Genomic DNA, 24,648 nt, shown 5'->3' with positions numbered 1-24,648 from the left:
AATTTGTAATAACGTAAGTTGGTGTAAAAAATCCGTTCAAATTCATTGATTTTTATAACTTTATTTTTCACACTTCAATTCACTAATTTAACGCATATAAACGTGGAGAAATAATGAAATATAAATAAAGTGAACTAGTTTAATATATATGTAAATTATGTACATCTGATAGAGAACAAAATTATAGGAAAAAGGGGCAATGAGGGTATAGTTAAATCTGTTTTTGTTATTCTCCAAATCGTGCAAACAATGTACGTGCCAACGTTTATAGCGCACATTGGTTTGTGACGCCACATCTCGAAATCTATAGCCTTGTTCGCATTGTAATAAAACAAAATGTTTCTCATTACATGGCCAGTTGATCCTTCGCCATCGGCTAGAAAAGATCGACACCCAGTCCCAGACGTCGGAGAAGAATGCTTTCAAAAAAAAAATCAACGAAAACATTGTTAACGCTTTACGCCCGATACCTCAAAGATTTAAAACCTCAACGAAGCGAAGAAAATCGACCAAAGCCGAGCCGAAATCGTATCACAACCCCAAAATAAATGCATATTTCACCCCAACCAAAAAGAAAAACAATGTAGTTTAAAACCCGCGGCCCTGGTATAGGTTGGTTGCCAGACGTTAGAAAGAAACAAAAAAACAAAACAAAAAAAAGATCACCATGACCAAAAGACACAACCCGGACCAGAAACATAAAATCGCCAGTAAAACTTTAATGCAAATTGAATTTTATGCTCAGCCCACAGCAACACACTGCTACCCCCACGAGCGTAAGCGATACTTTTTCTTCCGCTGGCTAAGTTTTGTTGTGGTGGTTAAATTTGTTTCACCGTCTTCCACCGTAACCTCTGGGTTCGACCGTGCAGGCCAAAAACTGTCTTTCGTTTAAAATTATTCTGCTTTCGCCGACCGTAAACATTTGTTACCGTACACCCACGATTCGCGAACGGTGGCGCACAAGGAAGCAACGACCTTGCACAGACGATTCTTCCGGCTAGGCAAAGTTTAGAATGGTGTCACATCGCTGGTATTTGGTGATCTTCTTTTTTGTTGTGTAGAGCCGTAAGATCGATGCTGGTTGGGTTAGTGTGAAAAGTGGGTTTGAAAATTATGAGACGTTCGAATTCAAACACACATAAGCCTTATTATGATGCTATTAGAGCTAAATTGAATACAGCAAATAAACTACAATTGAATAACAATTTATTTTGGATTCTAATTAAATCGTTCAATATATTTTTAGTTACAAATACCACAGTTATGATAGTTCCGTTAGACCGTCTCTGATCTAAAAATCATCAAATTCCCATCACTCCATTATTGTGTAGCGTTTATTGCATTGCATTCGTGTATGTGTTTAGAGGAAATTAGCATCCATGCCTTAGACAGGGACAAACACATGCTGGAGAACGATGGAATCAAAAAGGAAAGTGAATCAATGCACGAACGCTGAATGTAGTTATTTATAACAACAACACTAAGCATGGGCCCGGATAGCTCAGTCGGTAGAGCGTTGGACTTTTAATCCAACGGTCTAGGGTTCAAGTCCCTATTCGGGCGGTGAAGAAACACTTTTATAAAATCGCACTATCTTTACAGTTTCCATTTAGTTGTTGGAGAATATTTCCAGTGTGTTCTTGTCTATCTGCTGTGTACGTACTCCCCTTGTATCACAATAATATTATAATGTGACACTGTCTACATACATTTCTCTACAATTGATGGAAAAAAATTAACAAAAAAAACTAACGGAACTTGGTCATTTTTGTGTTTTTGTAAGCGTAAGTAATATTAGCTCGCCTCTCGTAATTTATTAAAATTTAACAAATAACATATTAAATTAACCTTCATTCCACCAAAGTTTTTGTGTTTTACTACAGATTATTATAAGAACATGCACTATATTCTACACTATCTGACAATCCCAGTACGATCGGTTTTGAATGTCAGTTGTTGAATACGGGTAATAGAGAACACGCACGATAACGAGCTCATGTAGATTAAATCTCCTTACGCCTTTATTACAAAACATCGAATAATTTGTGAAGCAACGTCCTTTAATTTTGTTATTAATATTTAAACGGACAATTGCAGTACAATCCACGAAAATTTAAAATAAATAATAGTATGCGAAAATTAAAAAAGAAACATGTCAACGCATCAATTTTTTAAACGATGAAATTGTTTGTAAACTATTTGAACGTTAAATCGGGATGTTGACTTGTTTCTTAAAAGTTTTGAAATTACTTTTCTTTCCATATTTATCAATTTGGAATTTCTGGTGGATGCCACGCCACTTCGTTTGATAAAGTTTTTTTTGCAATTATTCAGAGAATAGACAAATTTTCTTTCGGAAGTCCAGCATTCTCTTTTTTAGTCAATCATGAGTTATTGATTTTTTTTATAAAATACGATAAACTAAAAAAAGCACCAATATTCCAGCAACAGAATAACTTAATGTATTGTTGCTAATATTTCACTGAACTTATATCGGCAACAAAAACTAGAAGTTAACATAATTCTCTTTCATAAATTAATTTTAACGCATCCTTAGAATATACAGTAAGATAGCTTCGTTATCTTCAGTTTTAGGAAGAACAATCCAGGGTAGTTGTTTATTTGTTAAATAAATAAAGAATAAAACCGATTCCAAAATTAGTTAGAAGTCAATATACTTACCTCCCCCAGTAAGTTTATTTGTTGCTGAAAAGGGTAAATTTGGTGGTTGAACAATAAAAAATAATAGATTCTCAAAAAAAAAAGTTTAACAAGTAATAAAATAAGTAGAATAATTAGCACAACCAAATTAATGATTTTTACAAACATTTTTATTTCCACTCATAAACTGACTTTTGTGTTATTTTTATAAATATTATTTTCCTCGTAAGGATACACTTCCGGATGAAGTACGATAAATATTACACTGTTTTATCGCCAGATGCCACACAGCATTTGAATGTAGTTTACACGATCCGTTGCATGGTCATCTTATCACGCGCTATTGGTTGGTTGTTATTGTAATTATGTAATTCATGGAGTTACATGATTCGATTTAAGGTCATTGTTGAATCCTAATTGTAGTTCGACTTCAGAATAGTTTTTTTTTAATTTGTTTAAGCTAAAAATGTATGCATTAGCATACGAGCAAGCACTGCTGGTGATGGTTTGTTTGATCTATTTAAGAGAGGAATTTATGTTTTTAGTTTTTCTTTTTAAAGTAGCAAATGTTTGGATGCTGGGTAATTGCAATTTATAATTTTTAATATTCGATTTTGAACAAACTAATTCCTAACTTGCATTTGTTGAACCAAATGCAGAGCAAGGATATAGCAAAGAGAGGATGTGTTTTAGCGAGCTTGGAAATTCTTGTAAATTGAGCGGCATAAGTTGAATAAAAATAATCAAATACTGCTACAATAAGGCTATATCGTGTTTTATGAATAAGCTGCCCGAAATCCTGTTAAGCCATTATGTTCTATGAACGATGTTCCATGATGTGCCATAACACTTCTGACGTTACTTCAACACTATTAGGAAAAAACAAAATCCAAAGAATCAGATGAGCAAATCAAATGTATCGGAGCGTCACGCTTAAACAACTGGCTTCCAAACATTATATTTCACTCTCCTACATCTGATTTCAATGTGCTTCTTTAAAAAACAACATATTGTATCGGATTATACAGCAAAATGGCAATCTTTGGTTTAAAATTAATTCAAAACATTACGTCTATTACAAGCCTCTCGATCCCATTGCGAGTGTAAGAGTTCTGTCACTAAAAGAAGACTAAGCGCAACACGTCATTGACAAGAACAACTTTTCAATGCACATTATGCAATGTAAAGGTAAAATTTTAAACCATCGTTCAATTAACCGATAATGTGTAGCGGGTAAAGGCATTCACTATTCTCTATGAAAGCATTTGTGTTCCTAATACCTAACCAATTTGGCTACACAGGTAGCGCAGATCTGTAGCATTGACTTGTTATAATATTAGTAGCTTTCAAATTTTTAGATTAAGTGAAATTTTGACATTACAATTGAAGTTGAAGTGCTCTATAGTGGGTAACAAGATGACCAATAAATGCGACAATTTTGTGTGTTGAGAGAGGGAAAAATCCAGCCATAAGGCTACAGATTAACACTAGTTTATCATTACGAAACGCTGTAGCGTTGCCTGGGTAATTAAACAGAAATAAACATCACAGTTTCAAATCAACTAACAAATAAATCTTAGAATAATAACATCGTAAGGATCATCCCATTCTGAAACTCGTCACTTGGTACTAGGGGGAGAGGTGAGGGGCAAACATATACAAACAAAGCAAAACGATTACAAAGCTGCAAACCTAACTTCTAACCAAACAATTTAAATTCACTCACTGCTAGTAGCCAATCTTTAAAGTAAGTCTTAAGGCATTTTGTTGTTTGTTGAAAGCATGGTAGTAATTTAAGAAACTTGTTTTTATCACACATATTTAAAACACGCTCAAACTAGCACAATATCATGCTTCTCGTATTCTAATTTTGTTTTGCTCGATGCAACTTTTGTTTTCTACGATCACGATCAATGGAACCGTACATCCAGGTGTTATCTTTATCTGGTTTAAATCAAACGTTTACCACACTGAAACACTTATTCAAAAATCGTGCTAAATCTGTAACAGTGCGCAAAACATTCACTGCAATCGAGTTGCCTAAAATTATGCTCCTCTCCCTCCTTCTATGCTTACGACCTATCAAACAGCGTCTTGTTGTCTTTTGTGGCACTTTTACAATCTTGTTGCTTTTCAAACATAATTTTTCAGGCACCGGTTAAGGGGCAAGAGCTTATACCGCACGCATTGTCCCGTATAAAAGTAAATAGTTAGTATATCTTTTGCAAATATTTTGCGCTCATTTTAAAGAAAATTCTTTCATTTCTTTAAGGCATTGCTCGGCAAATTTTTACAGCGTATAAAGTAAAGAAATTAGAATTGGATAAGTGCCGTTCTCCCACTGAAGCAGTCTTTTTTTATGAACCTACGCTCTTGTTTTGTTAGGGGTTATCATTTTGTCATGTGATTTTTGTTCCGAATAAGCCTATCGATGATGTTCCTACGAACATTGAAGGAACTGGTATTTTGTTTTCTTGCTGCACCGCTAGCTGCCTACAACGTGTTGCCGGGATGCTGCCAACTCTTCTTCCGTTTTTGAACTCCAGTATTACATAAATTTGACTAAAAGCAATCGATTGCTTGATTAAAACAGAAGTTTTATAATTCTAATGCAAGGAACAATTCATAAAGTGGTTACATATGCGCATTATGTCACTCAATCGATCAAGGCTAACGTATGTAATGAACTACATGCTCACGCCACACTCTTGTTGATGCAAATTTTACAACGTAAAATTAGCAACGTTTTCTTACGAATAAATTTGGAATGAATGGTAGAAGGCACCCAAAGAGACGTAATAAATTATTAAGTTCGCTGAACATTGTGCTCATGACGATCACCATTCCACACGCACACAGACACACACACACACTCACGCGCACACCGTTAAGAAGTTTACGTAATGAAGTAATAATTTTGAGCATGATCGGTTTGGGTAGGAGCGAAACGTTATCAGCTAGTGTAGGATTGTAATAATCACTGGATAATAAATATTGACGTTTCTCACGAATTAGCAGACCAGCTGCTTTAAACGGTACATTCTTCGTAGAGAAATACAATCATGAAGCAGAGTGTCTACGGGTCAACCTTTCACGGTCTATTATAGCAGATGGAACTGTGGATGAAGCTCTACCGTTTCACTTTCCGTCTGGCGTCCGTCACCATCCTCGACGATAGCTGGCGTTGCTCGCTGGGAAACTCGCCATTCATCGTACTGCCGTTGCTACTTCCCGTGCCAATGCCACTGCTGGCTGAAGCAGGACGAACGTCCATATCGTGACACTGGTCCATCGATTTGGTTCTGTATTTGGCCGGCTTTTCCACCAAGCGAGGGTTTTCCAGCAGCAATTGATACAGCTGATTTACCTGTATCTGCTGCTGTGGCGGTGCTGGCTTTTTTGGCGGCAGCATTGGATCGGCCGACGCTTCCAGCGAGGATGTTCGTAATGCCGATTCCGTTACCGAGCTGCTGGTGGGTTGCGTGAACACGGGGAAGGTTTGTGAGTTTGGCATGCGAGTTGCTATGTGTGCCGCACGTGCGGGTAAGCGATCGTCCCGCTGTATCACCTCCACCCCGGGTGCATTATTATCGACTGACCCAACCATCAGCACAGCAGTAGTCACATTGACTGGCGGTATCGGCGGCGGAGGCTCCAATCGTGGATCGTCATCCGGATCGCTGTGCGCCCCGGGTAAAACGAGTGCTTCCGATCGCCTCGAAAGCTGGTACGGCTGCTTCTGGTGACTTAACTCCTGCTCGCTGGTGTGCTTTCGGTTCAGCGAATGTAGCAGCAAACACTTTAGATCCTCCTGACTGCCGCGATGGGCAGCATTTGTCGAACCGGTAGCCGAAGCACAGTCCCCACCAGTGCCCGAATCCTTCGACGACAGATCATCGTCCAGATCGTCCAGATCAAGCTCGGTAGAGCGAACATTCGTTTTTGAAACGGCCGTATAGAAGCCCTCGTGCTTGCGCCCGATCGTACCACCGTCGGCACTCTCACCGTCGTCATCCACGTTGCTCGTTGCCTCGCCGCTGCGTACCATGGGAATCAAATACTCGAAATAGCCAGCGGGCGTAGTGGAGGTACCGACACCGCTGCGCACAATTAAGTTTGGCTGATTTATCTCCATTCCAGTGGCAAGATCGAGTTCCGTCTCCTTCGGGCAACCGCTACCACCTCGGCGAATGCGTTTCTGCATACGATACAAACAGCACATCCAGATGCATGAGGTCAGCACGATGCAACCGATGAGAGCAAACCCTATTGCCACCCAAGAGTGGAGCATTTTTGCATGCAGTTGCACGTCCTCCAGCACACCTCCTCCACCACCACCACCAGCACCGTACGTCCCTGTTTCGCCCAACACAGAGCCATGCATATCCTCCGGTCCGTCGACCACGGTCAGGCGGGTGGAGCCACCTTCGCTAATGATTTCATTCTCGAACCGACATTCGTACAGTCCAGCATCGGTCTGCTCCGTGTCGACGATCACCAGCAGTTGACCCTCGCCCGTAATGAAGTGCCGTTCCGTCAGCCCTATTGGCTCTCCGTCCTTCAGCCAAAATATTACCGGCTTCGGCGAGGCACTCACCTTACACTCGATCACACTGGCTTTACCGATTGCCGTCTCCAGATTGGTGACGGGCCGTACTGCCGTTTCGCTTTCCAGCACAATCACGGAAGCATTGGCGCGTATAACACCGGCCGGATTTTCTGCCGTACAGCTGTACACGCCCATGTCGACCAGCTGCACGTTTAGTATGAGAAACGCGTCCTCGTTCGGTATGACGTGCATTCGGCGCTCCTTGGCCGCGGGGAAATCATTCCCGCCATCCTTTTCCCAGTAAATCTGTGGCTTCGGATCGCCCATCGCGGCACAGTTCAGCCGGGCCACCTTTCCCGGCTCGACGCTCACGTCCGACGGGGTCTTGCGAAACTTGGGATACGTTCCGACGGTCACCTTTACCTTCGGCGAGTACACTACACCATAGTTGTTGGTGATGATGCACTGATACTTGCCGGCACCCGCTTGCTGTATGTTCGGTATGATCAGCTCCGTTGTGCCGATCGTGCCGTTTTCGTTGTTTATTTGATGCGTCGTGTACTGCTCGGTGGAAAGCTCCGCATTGTCTTGCTTCCACTTGAATGACATCGGATCCGCTGCTGTTGATGTGGCCGTGCACACCAGCGACACGTTAGTGCCCCGGATACCGAGCTGGGACTCTGGTTCCTCGATCAGGTGAGGTTTGGGCGAATCGTCTGTAAATAAATAAAGCACAGTGTAAATTGTAGATCGCCACCACGCTCGCCAAAATCGGAATGTGTCCTCGCTACTTACAGCAAGTAAAGTTTGACGAGTGCAGTTCTCGAATCAACCGATTCCGCAACCATATCGGATAGATACATTCGGCATCGATCTGAAACACGTTGCTCCTATCCCTTATCCAGCGATAAAACCATCTTAAATTACAGTCACAAATCAGATTTGTCGAATTCATTATCAGGTTCTGTAACAAAAAAAGACATTAATAAAGAACCATTGTATAATTAGCAAATTACAGGACAGCCAATCACAGTACCTTTAGCTGCGGTGTATCTCGGAATGAATTGCTCTGTATCGAGGAGATGTTGTTTTGACTCAGCTCCAACAGTGTCAACGATTTTAGGCCCAGAAATGCATTCCGGCTGACCGATTTGATCTGGTTCGCGTTCAAGTACAGCCGTTCAAGCTTGCCGAGCCCGGTGAACGGTCCGGACATGTCCTCTATCGTCTCCGAGATGCGATTACCACTCAAATACAGCGTTTTCAGCGATGTTGTCTCGTTGAACGTACCCTCGCCAATCTCCGCGATGCGATTGCCTTGCAGGTTGAGCGTCTGCAAATCCGACAGTTCCTCGAACGTGGAACGATCCAGCGACTCCAGCTGGTTGTACGACAGATCCAAACTGATCAGCTTCGGCGTAAATTCCCACCCGGACTGCTCAATTTCCTCTATCCGATTGTGCGCCAGGCCGAGGTTGGTGAGGCTGGTCAGATTAAAGAATCCGCCCTTATGTATCGTGCTGATGCTGTTGTTGTTCAGCTCCAGCGTGCCTATCGCAATCAGCCCATGAAATACGCCATCCAGCAGCGCTGGAATGCGATTGTTGTTCAGCTTCAGGTTTTTCAGCTGGTTCAAATTTTGAAAGGTGAGACTTTGTACTTCCTCCAAACCGTTACTGCTGATTTCACTGCAAGAAAGTAAACAAAGGAGCGTAAATAATATGTAGGCATTATTATACCTTGCATTCACACAACACTTACAGTCTTTTCAGTGATTGCAGCCGATTGAATGTCCCTTTCGTTAGAACAACCAGCTTGTTGAAGTTCAAGTTCAAATACTGTAGATTGTTTTTCACCGGAAACGAGCTGTACTGCACCTCCTGTATGGCGTTGCGCGATAGGTCGAGAAATTTCAACGCCGGCAGGCCCGCTAACGCTTCAGCGTCGATCGTTTCGATTAGATTGTTGCTCGCGATCAGCTTGGTAAGATTTCGAACGCCCATCAACACGGGCAAGCGATGTAGCCGATTGTTGTTTAAGTTCCTAGAAAAGGGAGTTTGTTGCAAAACGAATGTAATGTAAAAAGTGTTTTTTCTTTAAGCACCAGTAAATCTTGGTTTGTACTTACAGCTCCTGTAACTTCCCAAGGTCTCGCAATTGCGTCGAAATCGTTTCGTGGCTCAGACGGTTGGACGCCAGATCGCTGTAATAAAACCCAACAAAAAAAATCGTCAGTCAGAAGATTATAAAAATGCTAGATAACGGCTCTAATGACGGTCATTATAAATCAATCATACGTGCTTTCAAACGGGGTAAAAATGGGGTTTGGCTGAGGTGAGTTGCGGTTTAACGATAATTGGCGTCGCAAATGCTTCGCAACAGACCGTGAAAAGTAAGTATGTTGCATAATTTTGTGACTTTGCATACTGACGCAAAACAGAATTGAACTTAAAAATAAAACAACATTGACATAGACACATGTTTGGATTTACGCGAAGATTATGGATGGATTGGCAAAAAAAAACAACAACTGTAGTCAGTATAATCACACACCGGTAACGTAACAATTCACCGATAAGATAAGAGCCAGAAAAAAGGTGTGTTCTATTAATGGTGCCAAAACATCGCGCTAGGTATGCGACCCAAAAAGCCAAACATCATTTGTACTGGGCAGAGTAACACACAGACAAATGTTATATGTTTCAATTTATAAAATATTTTTCAAAATTCCAGAGGTTTAAGCGTTACAATTAAAACCAATTACAAACAGTCTTTAAGAATATGCAACATTCTATGCACTAGAATCGTTTGTAATCAACTTGAACGTGGAACGGTTAGCTTCACTGATACAGGTTCATGTTTTTTACTTTTTGTGACACACAGACACAACAAGACAGTAATTTTTGATGATAACAAAAGTCTAAAAGTGTTGTGTTATCATGGGAAATAGTAATTATCGACCCAAAAAAAGAAAGCTATTCGGCTTTAAAAAGAGTCCCATGATTTATGGTCGTGGGAACAGACAGACGACAAGGGAAGCTATGACAAACTGTTACCCCCGTATCGTCCGGTTCCGGTTCTGCATATAATCAATGAACATGCGCGTTCAATTTGATGAATGAAGTACCACATTAATCAATCGCATCAGCATCACGATGTCAGGTTTATTGATTATTATTTCTCGCATGATAATGAAAACAGTTCCAGTTAGTCAGTGAAGCATCGTTTTAAGCTACAAAACGACATAAAAATGGGCAGTCAATTAGTAGAATGAAACGTAGCTTTGAAGGCTAAAGAGCTAAAATGATATGAAATTAGTTGCTGTACGTAATATCATCCTATCACAGCGTAACTTGATGAGCTGCGTGACGAGAGAGTGTGCTGATTGCAACCACAAACATCACCACCAACCTACAGCGCCACAACAGCGTTCCTTTACTTGGCACCAAGCTGGCTAATCCGTTGTTCCGTCAGCAGCTAGGTTAGCGCACACACATCATCATCGGCAGTGTGCAACGCAACGCAAACTGCATCATATGACCCACCCCCTCTCGTCAGCTCTGTTTGCAGCATTCATGAATGGTCGAAGTACACCTCCACACACTCCCAGTCAAAGCTCGATAATCAACTTGCGGAATACAGACACACACACACACATGTGTAGGCGGATTGATGTTGTTGTATATTGGCAACCCCCAGGGCACAAAGAATGCACATGCGCGGGAGGGCCACAATATTATTATTATTCATTTGCCATTGGGGATTTCCTCAACATTCTCCACACGCCGGGGCGAAAACGTGTTTCGCTAGACCTTTTGCCAGTGACGGACCACGCCGCGGGAGACACTCAGTCTAATCAATCCACAGGTGGGATAGTTTAATGAGCAAGTCCGCATTTCCGCAATTACCGTACACTGGAGAGTGGGGAATTGAATTTAGAAATAAAACCCAACACATGCCAACGGATACGCATACGGATGGGAGAAGATATTTATGGAATGATGATTGCACATCCGGTCGCATTATTTGGTGACTCAGCTGAAACCTGTAGAATTTATTGTACGTGGCAGGAGTTTATAGGCAGATAAAATGATTACAATTTTGTCACATCCTTTTCAAAAAATTGTGTAGTTTTCAATCATTAAATTTTAAAGTAAAAAATGTCTTTATTTACAACTTTTTAAGATCAACTAGTGCAGTGCCATGTGATATAAAACTACACCGTCACGCACGCAAATGCAACCTATTCCCTTTCGCAAAATCATATTCGATTGTACACACCCACATTCCATTCTCTTTCTCTCTCTCTAGGGTCGATTCAAATTAGATTTCAAAAGCTTATGCAAAAACAGAGCGCAACTTCACCAGCTGACCACCAACGCGACCATCACCATCATGTCGTCGGATGCTGGGTGTGGTAAGATCAATTTTAAAAACTGACACACACACGCTTAGCAAACGCGCAAAAGCAAGGCTGTTACCCGGTTGTAAGTCGTTTGCGATTAGTCACCCCGCCCGGCCCTCTTTGCCCTTGCACCAACCCACCAGCTCCGAAACTCAAGCCGGTTCTGCTGTATCTTGCTAAGGGGTTCACAGCTCTAGCCCCACATTGATAACCGTTAGATGGTTGGCGGCGCAGGGGGGGGGTGCTGCTACCCACTAAATGGATAATTTTATAAAATCGTATCCGACATGGCCGACGGAGGGCCCCCGATCGGGTTTCTTGCCCGTACGTGCATTGCACAACGGACGAGCGAGCCCTGCAGAAATCCATGGCCCATGCACAGCCTGCTGATGCATATGGAACGAGACGTCAGACATACCACAGACCATATCAGTCGGGAAAGGGTAGCATTGGAACCGATATGGTTCGACTTCCATGATATTCGTCATTTGAATTTTAAAGATTGCATCAATTGTGAGTGAATTTTAGTGCACCAAATGCAATTTTGAGTGGTTGTTATCATCTGTTTTATATGATGCCAAACGAGTTTTGCTTTAGAAGATCCACGTCTTAATTCCGTGCCTGCGATAATGACTAATATTTTGTCATATCAGTTCTGTTTCTAATCATTGCTTTTTAAATTACTTTTATATTATAATGCTTGGATTCTCATACCCTTTGCTTACGGCCCAATCTTTTGTAGCCTAGTTGGCAAGCACTGTCCAATTCATACACAACAAGATATTCTGATAGCACGCTTGAGTAAAGCGCTTCCATGACAATGGGTCCTACCTTTTAATGGATTGAGAAGAACGAATTTATTAATTTTACTCGTTTAAAAATAACAAGTTTTTTGGCAAAATCAGGGATCTACAGTCTCATCCATAATAGGTGAAAACGGTTTACAGCCTACAACATAGTTGGTCTCTTTAGGTCTGTCCATCTCAAAACCCAACATATGAATCCATGACGATCTGATCCTCGCGCATATGTCTCAATTGATTGTCGTCTCTTTATTTTCTTATTCTATATATTCTTGATATTTTGGGCTCTTGTGCTCTGCGATGCATGTACATCGTTACCCCGGATCATTCTTTCCCCCAAGTACTCGGGTACATTTCCATTTAATATTTTGTAGATCATGATTAGGGGTAAGTTATTTTTTGCCTCATGGACATCCATTGCAAAATATTAAGCATAATCTCTGACGAGGTAAAACAGTTTGGCACAGCTCTCACCTCACTTCTGTTCTGAATCTTCTGAAGTTGCGAAAACATAGTTTCCAAAGTAAGAAAAACTATATTATGACAGAAATTAATGCACAACCCGATTAATGTATTGTACAGTTCAATCTGTCCTTCCAAATTAATATCATTTTTAAGCCTTGTAAGTTGTAAGACATTTGCTGGCCATTTTCTTAATCACATCATCAATATAAGAATCAAAAACGCAATTTGGCATTTACTATTGCCCCAAGATATTTCATTGCTGATGCTACAGCAATTATTTCCCTGTCTATTTTTATTTCAGGTTGTGCATATAATAGTCTATTTGAAATAATCAACATTTTAGTTTTACTCATAACCAATTTTAATTTCTTGTACTTCAGCCATCTACTGATGAAGGAAAGATCATAATTTAAGTTTCCAACAATATTGCTAACTTTCTTTCCGGATACAAAAATTACTGTGTCACTTGAATATGAAAACATTTTGAAAACTTACTATTCATATACTTTAAGTCTCTATGAGAATAAACAAAAAAAAAGAAAGTATACCTTTTGTTACACTTTTTCATATTGCAATTCAACTTATTGTAAAGAAATTTAAAATGAACACTTGTTCAAAAGCATTATAATTATAAAGGGTTTTTAGGGGTTCTCATAGGTGTGGGACACATTATTGACTCTTTCCTACGTAAAATGAGCTTAATGTAATAGGAATTGAACTCTACAGCACCCTTGTTGGACAATTCTAATAGGAAACTCTAAGGAGCCTGTCCAAAAAGGGGACTCTATGGCACCCGACATACCCAAATTTCCAAAGTGTCGAGGAAGTGTTCCGCAACTATGAGAACCCCTGGAAAACCCTGTAAACAAACGAAATATGCAAATAGGGTAGAAAAAAAACTAAAATCTATGTTTGCTCCTCATTTTTGACATATTGCGAAAGAAATGATCGCACTATGTTTTGACCCAGCATAGAGGGGATGCGCAAATGTCGCGCCTCTTATCTATTCAAATTGCAGAAAATTATGATAAATCGAACACAATTGGTTCCATTTTTTTTGCTACCTACACACTCACACGCACACGCTAGACGATAGAAGATAGATTATCTAAATCGCTCGCTGCAAAATGTAACCTCTTCCCGTTGCCTATGCCAATCGAAAACGCTGATAGAAGCGCTGAAAAAAAATCGTTTCATTTTTGCCAACAAACCATGGTCGTGATAAGGAAAATGGGAAACGTCGTTTCGTAGAATTCTAGTGTCGAAATGTTCCGATCGTGAGAGTGGCAACTGGCGGTTTATCGAAACACCTAGATAAAAGCGCATCAATCAAAAAAATTCGCACTACGCGCCCAACGTGCTGGGCGGACTTTGATCGCGAAGGTAAACTAGTTTAAAACATACATACAAGTTTTAATATAGCTTTCAGTGTTTTTTAGCATATAAAAAGTAAAAAGTATCCAGAGTATAGGGTGATTAGTTTCTTCCCGGAACACCACACCGCGGGATTGCTAACACACAAGGGCAAAGGGCAATAATTCACGAGCAATAAAACTGTTTCATGTTTTGCCTTTGATCTTGATTTTTATGCTACCGGTGCGGTTCGCTCCCTTATCGAACACCTATCGGTGCAGCTTGCCTGGGACCACACCATGCCGCGGTGTCGCTAGCACATCGATAGGCGAAGGTCTGCGAAGGGTTTGTGTAGTAAGGCCAAATAAATACTCGCCACCTATCTTATCGAACTTATCAACCCGACCACACTAATAGAGCGATAATAAGTAAATCAAATGTTACTGCATCGTACGGTACATTTGATGCTACGAAAACATAAATAGAAAACATGTCAACATTTCCTAGAAATTATCCTACCATTTAAGAATTCTGCGCTTGGGAACGAAATTATAGAAATCAAACATAATAATGAAGAGGAAAAAACCTGCTTCACGAGTGGTTCGAATATGTTTCTAAACTTTGTGTTAAAAGCATGTTTAAATCGCCACCTTTTTACCACACAATTCATTACAGAGCTTTGCTCCAATAAACCGTGACCCGTTACGGCTTTCCCTAATCGTAAATGATTGATGGGTAAACATTGGAGCTTCTTTTGATTGCATGGCAATTGAATTGATGCTATTCAATTTGATTGTTATAACTCTCCGGTAAATAGTAGAGATAAAAAATGGGAATGGCGCATCCCGCAGTGGTGATAGTTCACTTGACACTCGTCTATGTGGCCCCTTCAATGGCTCTCCTTCATGGCTCCTCCTGGCTCCACAAAACTATCGAAGCACGCGCATTGCACGCCTTAATGTGGGCTCTCTTATCACACTTCTCGAAGCAACAAACGACGACATCAACCCATTATCGATCATCACACAGCATAAACAGACAACTATAAAACAGTGACCACAGGAAGAAGAAGAAGAAGGAAAAAAAGGCCAAGATTATGCCAGCCAGCCCTTTTTCCAAATCGAATGCAAACACACAAACGCGATCGATCGATTGATGACGGGCCTCGTCGTGTGTCTTCGCTGTCTAAGAGGGAGAAGGGGCGGCAGGCAAGTCATATTCGAGATACAACAACCTCACAGAAAATGGTGCAAAGAAACCTATTTCTCGGAAAGCCGCCTGTTCAAACACGCATCGTAGAACTTCTCCCATGCGATAAGAGAGTCCCAGCCAGCCAAGGCATGCTTTTTTTCGGGAAGTATCACTTATTACACTGGTTGGCACATTACCTATCGAAAACTAGAAAATTCAATGCCCCATGTCGCTCAAAATTTTGCTGATAAGCAATCCTATCGATAGTTGAGGGCCGTTTAATGCTCAGCAAGGTACACACACACACATCAGCCCTTTTTCCTTGGCAGCTATAGAGGAGGACCCAACTTCTTTCTACTGTCAAAATGAAAAACAAACTAAAAGTACTTTCTTACAAAACGCTTGTCTTTTTTTGTTGTTAAAAAACCTCCAAACCCCATCGAATGATCTCATCTTTAGAAGGAAAATCGTGTCAGTGTACATGGAAACATTGCGTAGAGTGTAAAGGGAAACGACAAGCCACGACAACAACAACAACAACAACAAGGGCCCTTATGACGTACCGCCCCGTACCGTACGTACATGTACAAAATGCGCGTTCTAGTTAAACACCGCTACTCCATGATCGTTTCGCTTTGAGCTCCACATATGCGCATGTAGCCGTCGCAAAAGGAGCACACTCCAACCCGCCCTACTCTCTTCCACTCCTAGGCTCAACAGCAATTGCGCACGAGTTTGAGGCGATACAAGAGGAAAAGCTGAAGTGTCAACAGCAATGCTGCAGCAGCTGAAAAACCTTCCGATAGGCAATAATCGAAGCCATATACGCGTTTGTTTCTGTGTCGTTCTCCTCTCCACCATATCTCCTCTCACACGCGGGGGTTCGGGGTTTTAGTTTTGCCTTTACGCGTGTGTATTTTACCGCGCGGTTGGCTGACAACGCAAGCGGGAGAGTGTACAAATACGTACCCGAGAGTGGGTGGTGTTCGAGAACCGAACACGATAAGCCTTACAACACAGCTAGAACAAACGGCCATTTGGTGTGTCAAGGAGAGTGTCAGCGACATACATGTACATGGGGACGATTGAAGTATCTTCAAAATATAAATAATATTGCTTGATTTAACATCAACAAATCCCAATTATCGACTGGATATATCTCTCTATCTCAGCATCATCAAAATTGGATATCTTTACATCTAAGCTTTCCGGAAGTGTGTTCCATTTTAGAACGAGTGGCTCGTTCCAATCACCTGCAGTGCGCAGCGTGCATTTGTGTGAAGGATGCGATGGTCTGACTTGGCACGTCAGACACACAACACCGTAAGCCCGAAATACACGAACCATCAAGCGCAGCGTGCAATCTCCAACAGTTTACCATCGACTCCCGCACACACCAAAGTGCTGATTGATCGATCTGTGTGATGTGAACGATCGATTGATGCTCCATGAGATGTGCAAGTGCATATCGCTCCAGAGCCAGTGCATGTTTACAATAATGTGGATCGTGTGTAATCAACGGCGAGGGAAAGGTGTGTGTGATAGTAGGGAAGAAAATCCACCAGGGACCCCTGGCCTGCCTGTGCTTGTGCATTGTATCACGTAAGTCGTGTCAACTGGACGTGAAAAAAGGCTGTGCTGTGCTGATAGGCGGACGTGAGCCATCCGATAAGATGAGCAACAGACACAGCAGAGGATGGAGTTCTTTGTTTGCCGAGCCCTTGCTACCAAGTGCATTTATCGGTGAGGTGCAACAATGTTACAATAAATGCAGGGAAATCATTGATTTTGCCATGGAATTTTCATGCATTGTTTATTGCGTTATTTTATTTCCCAATTAATACTGATAGTGTTGCTGGGCTTATTCTATTGAAAGATATGTTGAGTGATTGAATATTATCATATTCTTGTTGATTGATACTCCCATGTATTCTTATGTTATGTCTTATGATACTCCCATGTATTAATCCATTAACAAAGTAATCTAATCTAAATATCTAAATATCTAAAATAACTTTACAAATTCTATGCAGCTGTACTATCAATTTGCTGAGCCACTGTATCTCCTTAAAGTGATGAAGAGATTTCAAAAAATATTCTTATCGCTTTCTGGTATAACTAACACATAGTTAGTTTCAATTACAACTTCAATTACGCAAATAAAAATACAGGAAAAAACTGGGCTTAATAGTTCCTTGACTGAGATAGATACTCTTCAACTCGACGTAAACGCCCTAATCGAACAGGCCAGTCTATAAGGCTTTCCAGACTTTATTCAATACCAAGCAGCCGGATAGTCAGTCCTAACTACGGTGGAAGGTCCATTCTTGGCTTGGATCATGACAGGTTGTTAAGTCATACAGGTTCTGTTTTTAGTCCAGAATAAAAAAAGGCAGAAGTTTCAGCAAGAAATGTCAGGATCAGTTCAAGGAATGGTAAGGTTCTGAAACACTTACAAAAGCGATATGTAAACGAAAACAATGCCAGAACCAGTATAGGCACGGGATTTGTTCCAGGACTGGTGTGAGTTCAGTTAAAGTACTGATATGGGTTCCAGGACCAGTATAGGATCAGTTTCATTGTCGGTAAGGTGTTCCAAAACCGAAATGGAATCAGGATCAATTCCAGGCTCTGGGTAGGTTTAACCCCAACTCTAAGACCTGGCATTATATTCAGTCCCAGTGCGAGTTATGTAGAAGCTCCTGGAACTAATTTGGCTCAATATATCTTTTGGATTTAAGACCTGGGAATTGTGTTGTCTTTAACGCTTCCTGATAACCTCACAAATATATTGCATAGCCCTGTAACCATGCCAAATAAACTAGTAAAAGTTCAATTCAGCCGAAACATACGTTAAATACCATTTCATCAAGGACACTTTTCTTCCATCTCCGACATGTTTGATATCATAATTAAAAAGTTTTTAAATAAATATTTGCATCATCAACTCTTTCTCCGTGTAAATATGAACAGAAAAAGTCCATAAGATTGTAGGCCACGCATAAAAAAACAAGCGATTATCATCACTTCATGTTACAGCAACAACACCAACCCGCTGCAAATACGTCCCCCCAGTGAGATATCGATCGTTGCCAAAGCTTCTTTGTTTCGTATCACTGTTCTGTAATTTGCATACAATTTCGTTTGCCCTCTACCGAGACCGAGACCACCCTCAATCGACCAAACATTCGGTTCGCACGGTGGTCAGACGATTGTCGGGCAGCAGCAGCAGCAGCAACTCCACCGAAAGGCTTGCTTTCTCGTTTGCCATTTCCAGGCCATCGGTTCGATTAAAACGATCCTATCCTGCATCGGCCCCAAAATAGCAGAGTTATGCTTTTCGCACACGACTCCGCCATCATTGCAGAAGTGATCAGACTCAGCTGCAAACAGTTCCCACTTCCTGCTTTTCGAATTTCCCAAAGCAGAAGGCAAAGGGTGCGTAAGGGACTCCTCGGTCGAAGACCTTTTAATTAATGAGAAAATGATGCTCGCCCCGGCCGATTAACCATTTCCGAAACAGAATTTTAACGGTTTTCCCCCACCACCACGACCGAGGGCACGACCTTTACATCGCACCCGTGATGGATTGCACTTTGCCGGAACGAACGGCACACCAGTCGCGAAAACGGACTCCGGGTTTTCCCCGTGCCGGAAATGTCAACGCACCGGCGATGGTACGGTCCATCCATTAATTTTTCCATGCTTATTGGCATTCCGTTGCATGGCATGGAAAAAGGTGCATCGCCACACATCTCGCCAATTGCACTTTTGGCACGGAGTGTCTCCGTCATGGTGAGTGCGGCGTGTGTGTGTGACGACACTGCTTCTCCCTGCCATGACCGCGCTTGTCGGTGGCCTTTTAAGGGGTTCGGAGTGGCGACGTCTTCGTCGGGTTGAGAAGAGAGTGTGTGTGTTATATTAATAAATCAAAAACCTTCCAACCGTAGGGAGCGCTGGGATCGCTCCGGGTCCGTGCTTGTCATAAAGGCGGACACGGCACGGCCCTCCGAGGGACCGAGTGCAATGCAAAACACGGTGACGCGTGATGATCATGGGGATAATGATGACGATGATGATGGTGGTTGGTAAGCCGCAATCGCGCCGACTAATGGATGTGTTTAAAAACGGAGATATTCCGTCGTACACGAGAGACAGTTGGCGGAAAATTTGAGTCTACCACCCAGCCCTTCCCCTCTGTACTTGCACAAGGATGACAGCATCGCACGTATACTTACAGATTGTCTACCCAGCTCGGCATCGGCACGGCCAGCGTCTTGAGGTTCTTCTTCGAGCAATCGATGGCATTTCCCAGGCAGGGGCAGTGTCGCTGGCAAAAGTTGCCACCGGACGGCCCGGCCTGGGGCAGTATTGGCAGCGTGTCACCGTCGTCCGAACGAACGCCGCCGTACGCGGCGTGCGGCAACCAAATGCCAACGACGGCAAGGATGGTGGCAATTAATCGGAGCATTTTTATTTTTACACACTAACGCTCCTCTCCTCTCCCCGGCGTGTTACTACTACTCTCCCCACTCCGGTATCGTCTAGATCGCGTGATCGCGCGTGGTCGCACCGCAATCTTAGGGTTTCGTTGCACGATCGATTCCCAAAACCACCACCCACTTTTCCTGCGCCCAACTCTCTTTTGTGCACCTTTTTTTTCTTTTTGTTTTATTACAAAATCGTTCTCTCCGCGGAACGACTCAGCAGCTCAGTCGTTTGTAAGGCAACTGTGGCGTTTGGTTTGACAATTTGCAGCATTCATCGACACGGGGGTATAGAGACGCGCGCACACACCCATACCCTCTTCATTCCCCTTCCTGCCCGTTGTTACTGAACGCAAATTTTCGCGAGAGTTTTCGCCTTTTCCGCACACTACTACTCTGTCGCCCTCAAAACCTTTCACTGCAACACATCACGACGGCTGTCTCGCTCTCGCTGCCTCCGGTGTCTTCGTCCTGCTGCTGATGCAGATCGCGTTCACGGCGTTCGGTGGTCGGTAGGGATGCGGCTGCTGCGCCTACTGCCATCGTTGGGAGAGGTGTTTTCTTCACCACCACCCCAACACCATACCAGCGGGGGGATGAAGGTGCTGGTTAAATCCTGTGCCACAGATGGATGCTTTGATTTGTCAGGTATTTTCGCCTCTTCCACAGAGGCGCACACACTTCTAGCTTCTAGGAAAATCGTGTGCTTACATAAAACGACGTCACGCGAAGAACAAGCATTTGCAATGCCCTCTCCCTGTGTAATTGGAACTTTTCCCGGAAAACTCCCGGACCGTGAAAAACCACCCGTTGTCTGTAGAGCGCTGTTGCTTCTACTCCCTTCCTCCTCCTTCAAGGCAAGCAAGGGCCAACAAACTGTTTTTGTTTTGTTTGCTGCCTCGGCACGGAGACCGGGGGAACCCTACAGTCTCGCTTTCTCAAGAGGATGCGCACACGATCGGATGCTGTGAATCTTCGTCGCACTACACAGCCACGCGCAACACGAGACCAAAACACTCGACACCCACAACGGAACGGCACAGCCACCCACGCCTGTGTGTGCTATAGTACCCGCGCACACACACATACACCTAGAAACACACAGCGGACGTACGCGTCACAACGGGGGAGACACACACACACGAGCGCGAACGGTGCAACCCACGGAGTTTGATTAATTTAACTGCGTTGGGGCCTGGCGGCGAAGGGAGGCTTTTGTTATTGTTGCGTCCCTTTTAGGGGGGGAGGAGGTTCGGCACTCACACCAACTCACCAACGACTCGCACACAGTACCATGCTGAGTGTATTTCCTCTTTCTGTCTGCGGTTGCGGCTGCTGCTCTGTTTTTCTTGCGTTACGAAAGCAAAGCAACCCGTTCTATTTTTCTTCCCACACAGATGTTATGGTAACGCACACACACACACACACGCGCACAGATGGGGGGATTCCGTCCGTTTTGCTAATTATTACCTGACGTACCACTCGCCTACCCAGAAACCACAACAAAACGGGAAACACTTTACTTGGGGTTTTCTAATGGTTGCCGCTTTACCCTGCGCGCACCGACTACCGTTTGGTACAATTTTCCTTCACACCAATCGTTTGCGCTACTTATCTAACCCGGTCGGTGAACAATTGGTGGTGAAAAATCAATTCAAAAAGTCACACTTTTCGCGCAAAACCAAGCGCACGGGCGAGAGCAGCAGAAGAAAAAAAACTACAACAGCGAACGACGATATAACCAGTACAACACACACCACCGACCCGTCGACCCGTTTGTACGTTTATTTTTCTGCCCGTCGTTCGATATATCTTTCCTCTCGCGCACTTGCGTTAACACGGCTATTCGCTCTTTCCGTCTCACACCCACGGCAAACTCAACTGTCAAAATACAAGTCGTTTCTCGGAGCGAGCGCACGCTCGCTCTCTCTCTCTCTCGGGCGCTCTCTGCTTCAAAAAGCACACACAGCGCGCGGTTCCGCGCAGTGGAAGAAAACTGAACCGCACCACGGCAGCGTCAAGAACGAAGTGAATATCTCGAATGCTGCGTCGTTGTGTTGTGCCCCCGGTTCGTTCTTCGCGTCGGTGGCGTAGTGCGTGCGTTGTTTTCTTTGCCGGATATATATGTGTGTGCTACAGTGTGCTGTGCGCAAGTGGGGACGTAATGCGTGATAGCCGCTATTGCGACATATCATTTACTACTAGGAAAGCAAGTGTATCTAATTGCTGCATGATTTGTACAATTTTTATGTTCTCTTTTATGCGCTAACATTATTAACAGTTCTCCATAAGTTAAATTCAATGGAAAAATATAATTAAACTTTTCAGCTGGCAACCAATTTTACTCCATTATAGGCCTAAAACAAAATATTTTGTATCCGTCAAGTCTTTACGATTAATGCCAGCATATGTGATACCATCAATGAAAACGAGTATAATTCTTATTAATACCTCCGTCTAATTGCTTTATATAGCGCCGTTAGTATGTAGGGAAAAAACTCTCATTAAAACAGTATTTCGAAGAAGTTTTTTTTTATTCAGAATAAAATAGAAATTAAGAATGTAAGTATCAAATAAAAAAACTAGCCTGATTGTAAGAGCCTCTTAGACTATTGATCGTAATCCAAACATATGTGATTCTGCTTCAAATTTGGTGATCTTTACAGAGATAAACAACTGACCTCCAAATTTGATTTTTTTTTTATTCGGAAGGAAAATTTGAATGTTATGATTATACAAAACATAGATAAAAGTTGAAGAAAGATTCTAAACATTTACTAATACAGATACAAAAATCAAAACACAAAAAATTTGCAGTTACTTCTTCTTGCTCCAGCCTCGACTAGTTAAACTGTATAGTGCAATAAAAAAGAAAATAATTTCAAGATTTAAGTTTGAGTTATACGTCAACATACATATTTATCGGTATTTACTCAGACGGAAACGTATGAAAATCATTAATTTGTTTTTTTTCTTCATTTTCTTCATTTTCCTTTACTTAGAGGTTCGCCGTAAACCGTAGTAGAATAGTATACTCATAGCTGGGCAGCCATTTCAGCTATCCCTAATATCCATTATGCTGAATAGTCAATATCCTAGATTGAGAGACACAAGATACATGCTTACTGAGTACGATGGCAATATTTTCCAAATGTGTATTACAACAAGAGAAAATGAAAATGTAAAGAAAGATTAACGTTATGAAGAAGTCAAAACATCATTTAACATTTGTAAATTGGTAATATGCTATAATCTATATGAACGATTCACAGTACCATACCCATAACATGTCGCTGTGCAATGCTACGCTTAACACACTGTACCGGGCATCCGCAATGGGCAGAAGCGGGAAGGCAAGGTGACGACCGAACAAACGAACGAGACACACCACGTTTCTACGGCCCACTCTTTCCGCCCCCTCGAGTACAGAGTTGGGTTCTCCGCGTGCGCACATGTGTGTTGTATTTTTTTTTTCATTCCCTTTTCCTCTTTGCCCTTTTACTCCTTCTTTGCGTACTCTCCTACGCATAGAGGAACGAACCGTTTGGCTGTGTTTTCTCTGCGCACACACACACACACACGCATGCACACAACGTCTCGTACAGCTTCCCCTACCAATCCCTGCACCTCCCGTCTAACGACCAAACTAACGACGCATTTCTAGACATCTTGGCACTGCTGTTGGGTTTGCCTGTTTTTAGGCCTGAGGAGAGCACGACCGACAGACAGAAAAGGGAAAGGGTATCGTGTTCTCTTGCGGCAGGGAAGGAAGTGACGGTGTAATCCCAACCCACGAACGATGGACGCTGGAGAGTGGAGACGGGTACGGGTGGAGAGAGCAGTGGAAGAAGGAGATCCACACCAACGCATTAGGAAAATACCTCCGCACCGTCCGACCCCGCCGCAACATACCGTTCTCGTGGCACAGCAACGGAGGGGGGTGTTGTAAATGGAGGAAGCAAATAAAAAATAGTGACGTTCAAACACGCTTGAAGTGAGGTCGGTTTGTCAACCGTTGCTATACCGTTTGGCTCGGCCTACTTGAATCGTTCAGATGCGAGCGAGTACGATACACACCAATTCGAGACCATCGTCTCTCTGTCGCACACCCACGCACATCTTCCCATTGCGTGTAGAAAGATCATCTTCCCTCGTGTCTTAGGTTGCGAGCCTATCCGATTTTATGCGGCTTGATTTATTAGATAAATTCCCCTCATCTCTCTCTTTCTCTTTAACTCTCTATCTCGCTTTCCCGCGTGCGAGTATTATGATGAGATTTTTCATCACGCTGCTGATACAGCATCATCAATTACGGTAACTAACGGGTGGACATTTGATATAACGATCAATAGATTCTGAAGATTCACGCTCCCCCTTCGGCTGACTCATGGGATGAATCCAAGATGGCCGGGTCATCGATGCGGCCGGGGGTTGACGCGGGGATTAGACTTTTACGACGAAACTAACCGCAGAACGGCTGTCGAAACCCTTGCCACTTCCCACGACTTCCTAACATGAGCAGATGTAAATGTTCTTTCGTAGGCCATAAAATGAGTTCAAATTCAACCGAACGGATAGACGGAAGGCCGAAAAAGGCTAATCCGATTCCAGGCAAGATGATAGTACAGGGTGTAGGATAGACATAGGCACTTTTGGAAATGAAACTTATTAAATTACTCAAGAAGGGTTTTTGGTGCTGCAAGTTTTCGTATATGAGGAAGAGGAGCACCT

The 24,648-nt window shown here is 42.7% G+C and overlaps 1 protein-coding gene and 1 non-coding gene across 2 annotated transcripts; one reads left to right on the top strand and one right to left on the bottom strand.

Moving 5' to 3' along the window:
* The first annotated feature begins 1,493 nt into the window (after window positions 1-1,493).
* On the top strand, window positions 1,494-1,566 carry Trnak-uuu. The gene has a single exon. It is a non-coding gene; the product is annotated as a tRNA-Lys (tRNA).
* A 1,246-nt stretch (window positions 1,567-2,812) lies between these two features.
* On the bottom strand, window positions 2,813-21,953 carry LOC120900633 (leucine-rich repeats and immunoglobulin-like domains protein 2). The gene is made up of 6 exons (XM_040307904.1): window positions 19,669-21,953; window positions 9,342-9,416; window positions 8,975-9,256; window positions 8,250-8,901; window positions 8,009-8,177; window positions 2,813-7,929 (listed from the first exon to the last, which is right to left on the bottom strand). The coding sequence occupies exons 1-6, from the start codon at window positions 19,899-19,901 to the stop codon at window positions 5,795-5,797; spliced, it is 3,546 nt and encodes a 1,181-aa protein (XP_040163838.1). The 5' UTR covers window positions 19,902-21,953; the 3' UTR covers window positions 2,813-5,794.
* Between the last annotated feature and the right edge of the window lie 2,695 nt (window positions 21,954-24,648).

The sequence above is a fragment of the Anopheles arabiensis genome, chromosome 3, assembly GCF_016920715.1.
Source record: "Anopheles arabiensis isolate DONGOLA chromosome 3, AaraD3, whole genome shotgun sequence".
Lineage (NCBI taxonomy): Eukaryota > Metazoa > Arthropoda > Insecta > Diptera > Culicidae > Anopheles > Anopheles arabiensis.
The sequence above is the reverse complement of the archived record's forward strand: the minus strand, read 5'-3'. Positions and strand labels throughout refer to the sequence as shown.

Bases quoted from the DNA above. Each gene is read 5' to 3' on its own strand.
- LOC120900633 (XM_040307904.1), bottom strand. From the start codon at position 19,901: ATGCTCCGATTAATTGCCACCATCCTTGCCGTCGTTGGCATTTGGTTG. The intron at 9,417-19,668 runs GTAAGTATACGT...GTTTTATTACAG, and splicing joins CCGAGCTGGGTAGACAATCT to CGATCTGGCGTCCAACCGTC. The intron at 7,930-8,008 runs GTAAGTAGCGAG...ATTTATTTACAG, and splicing joins CTCGTCAAACTTTACTTGCT to ACGATTCGCCCAAACCTCAC.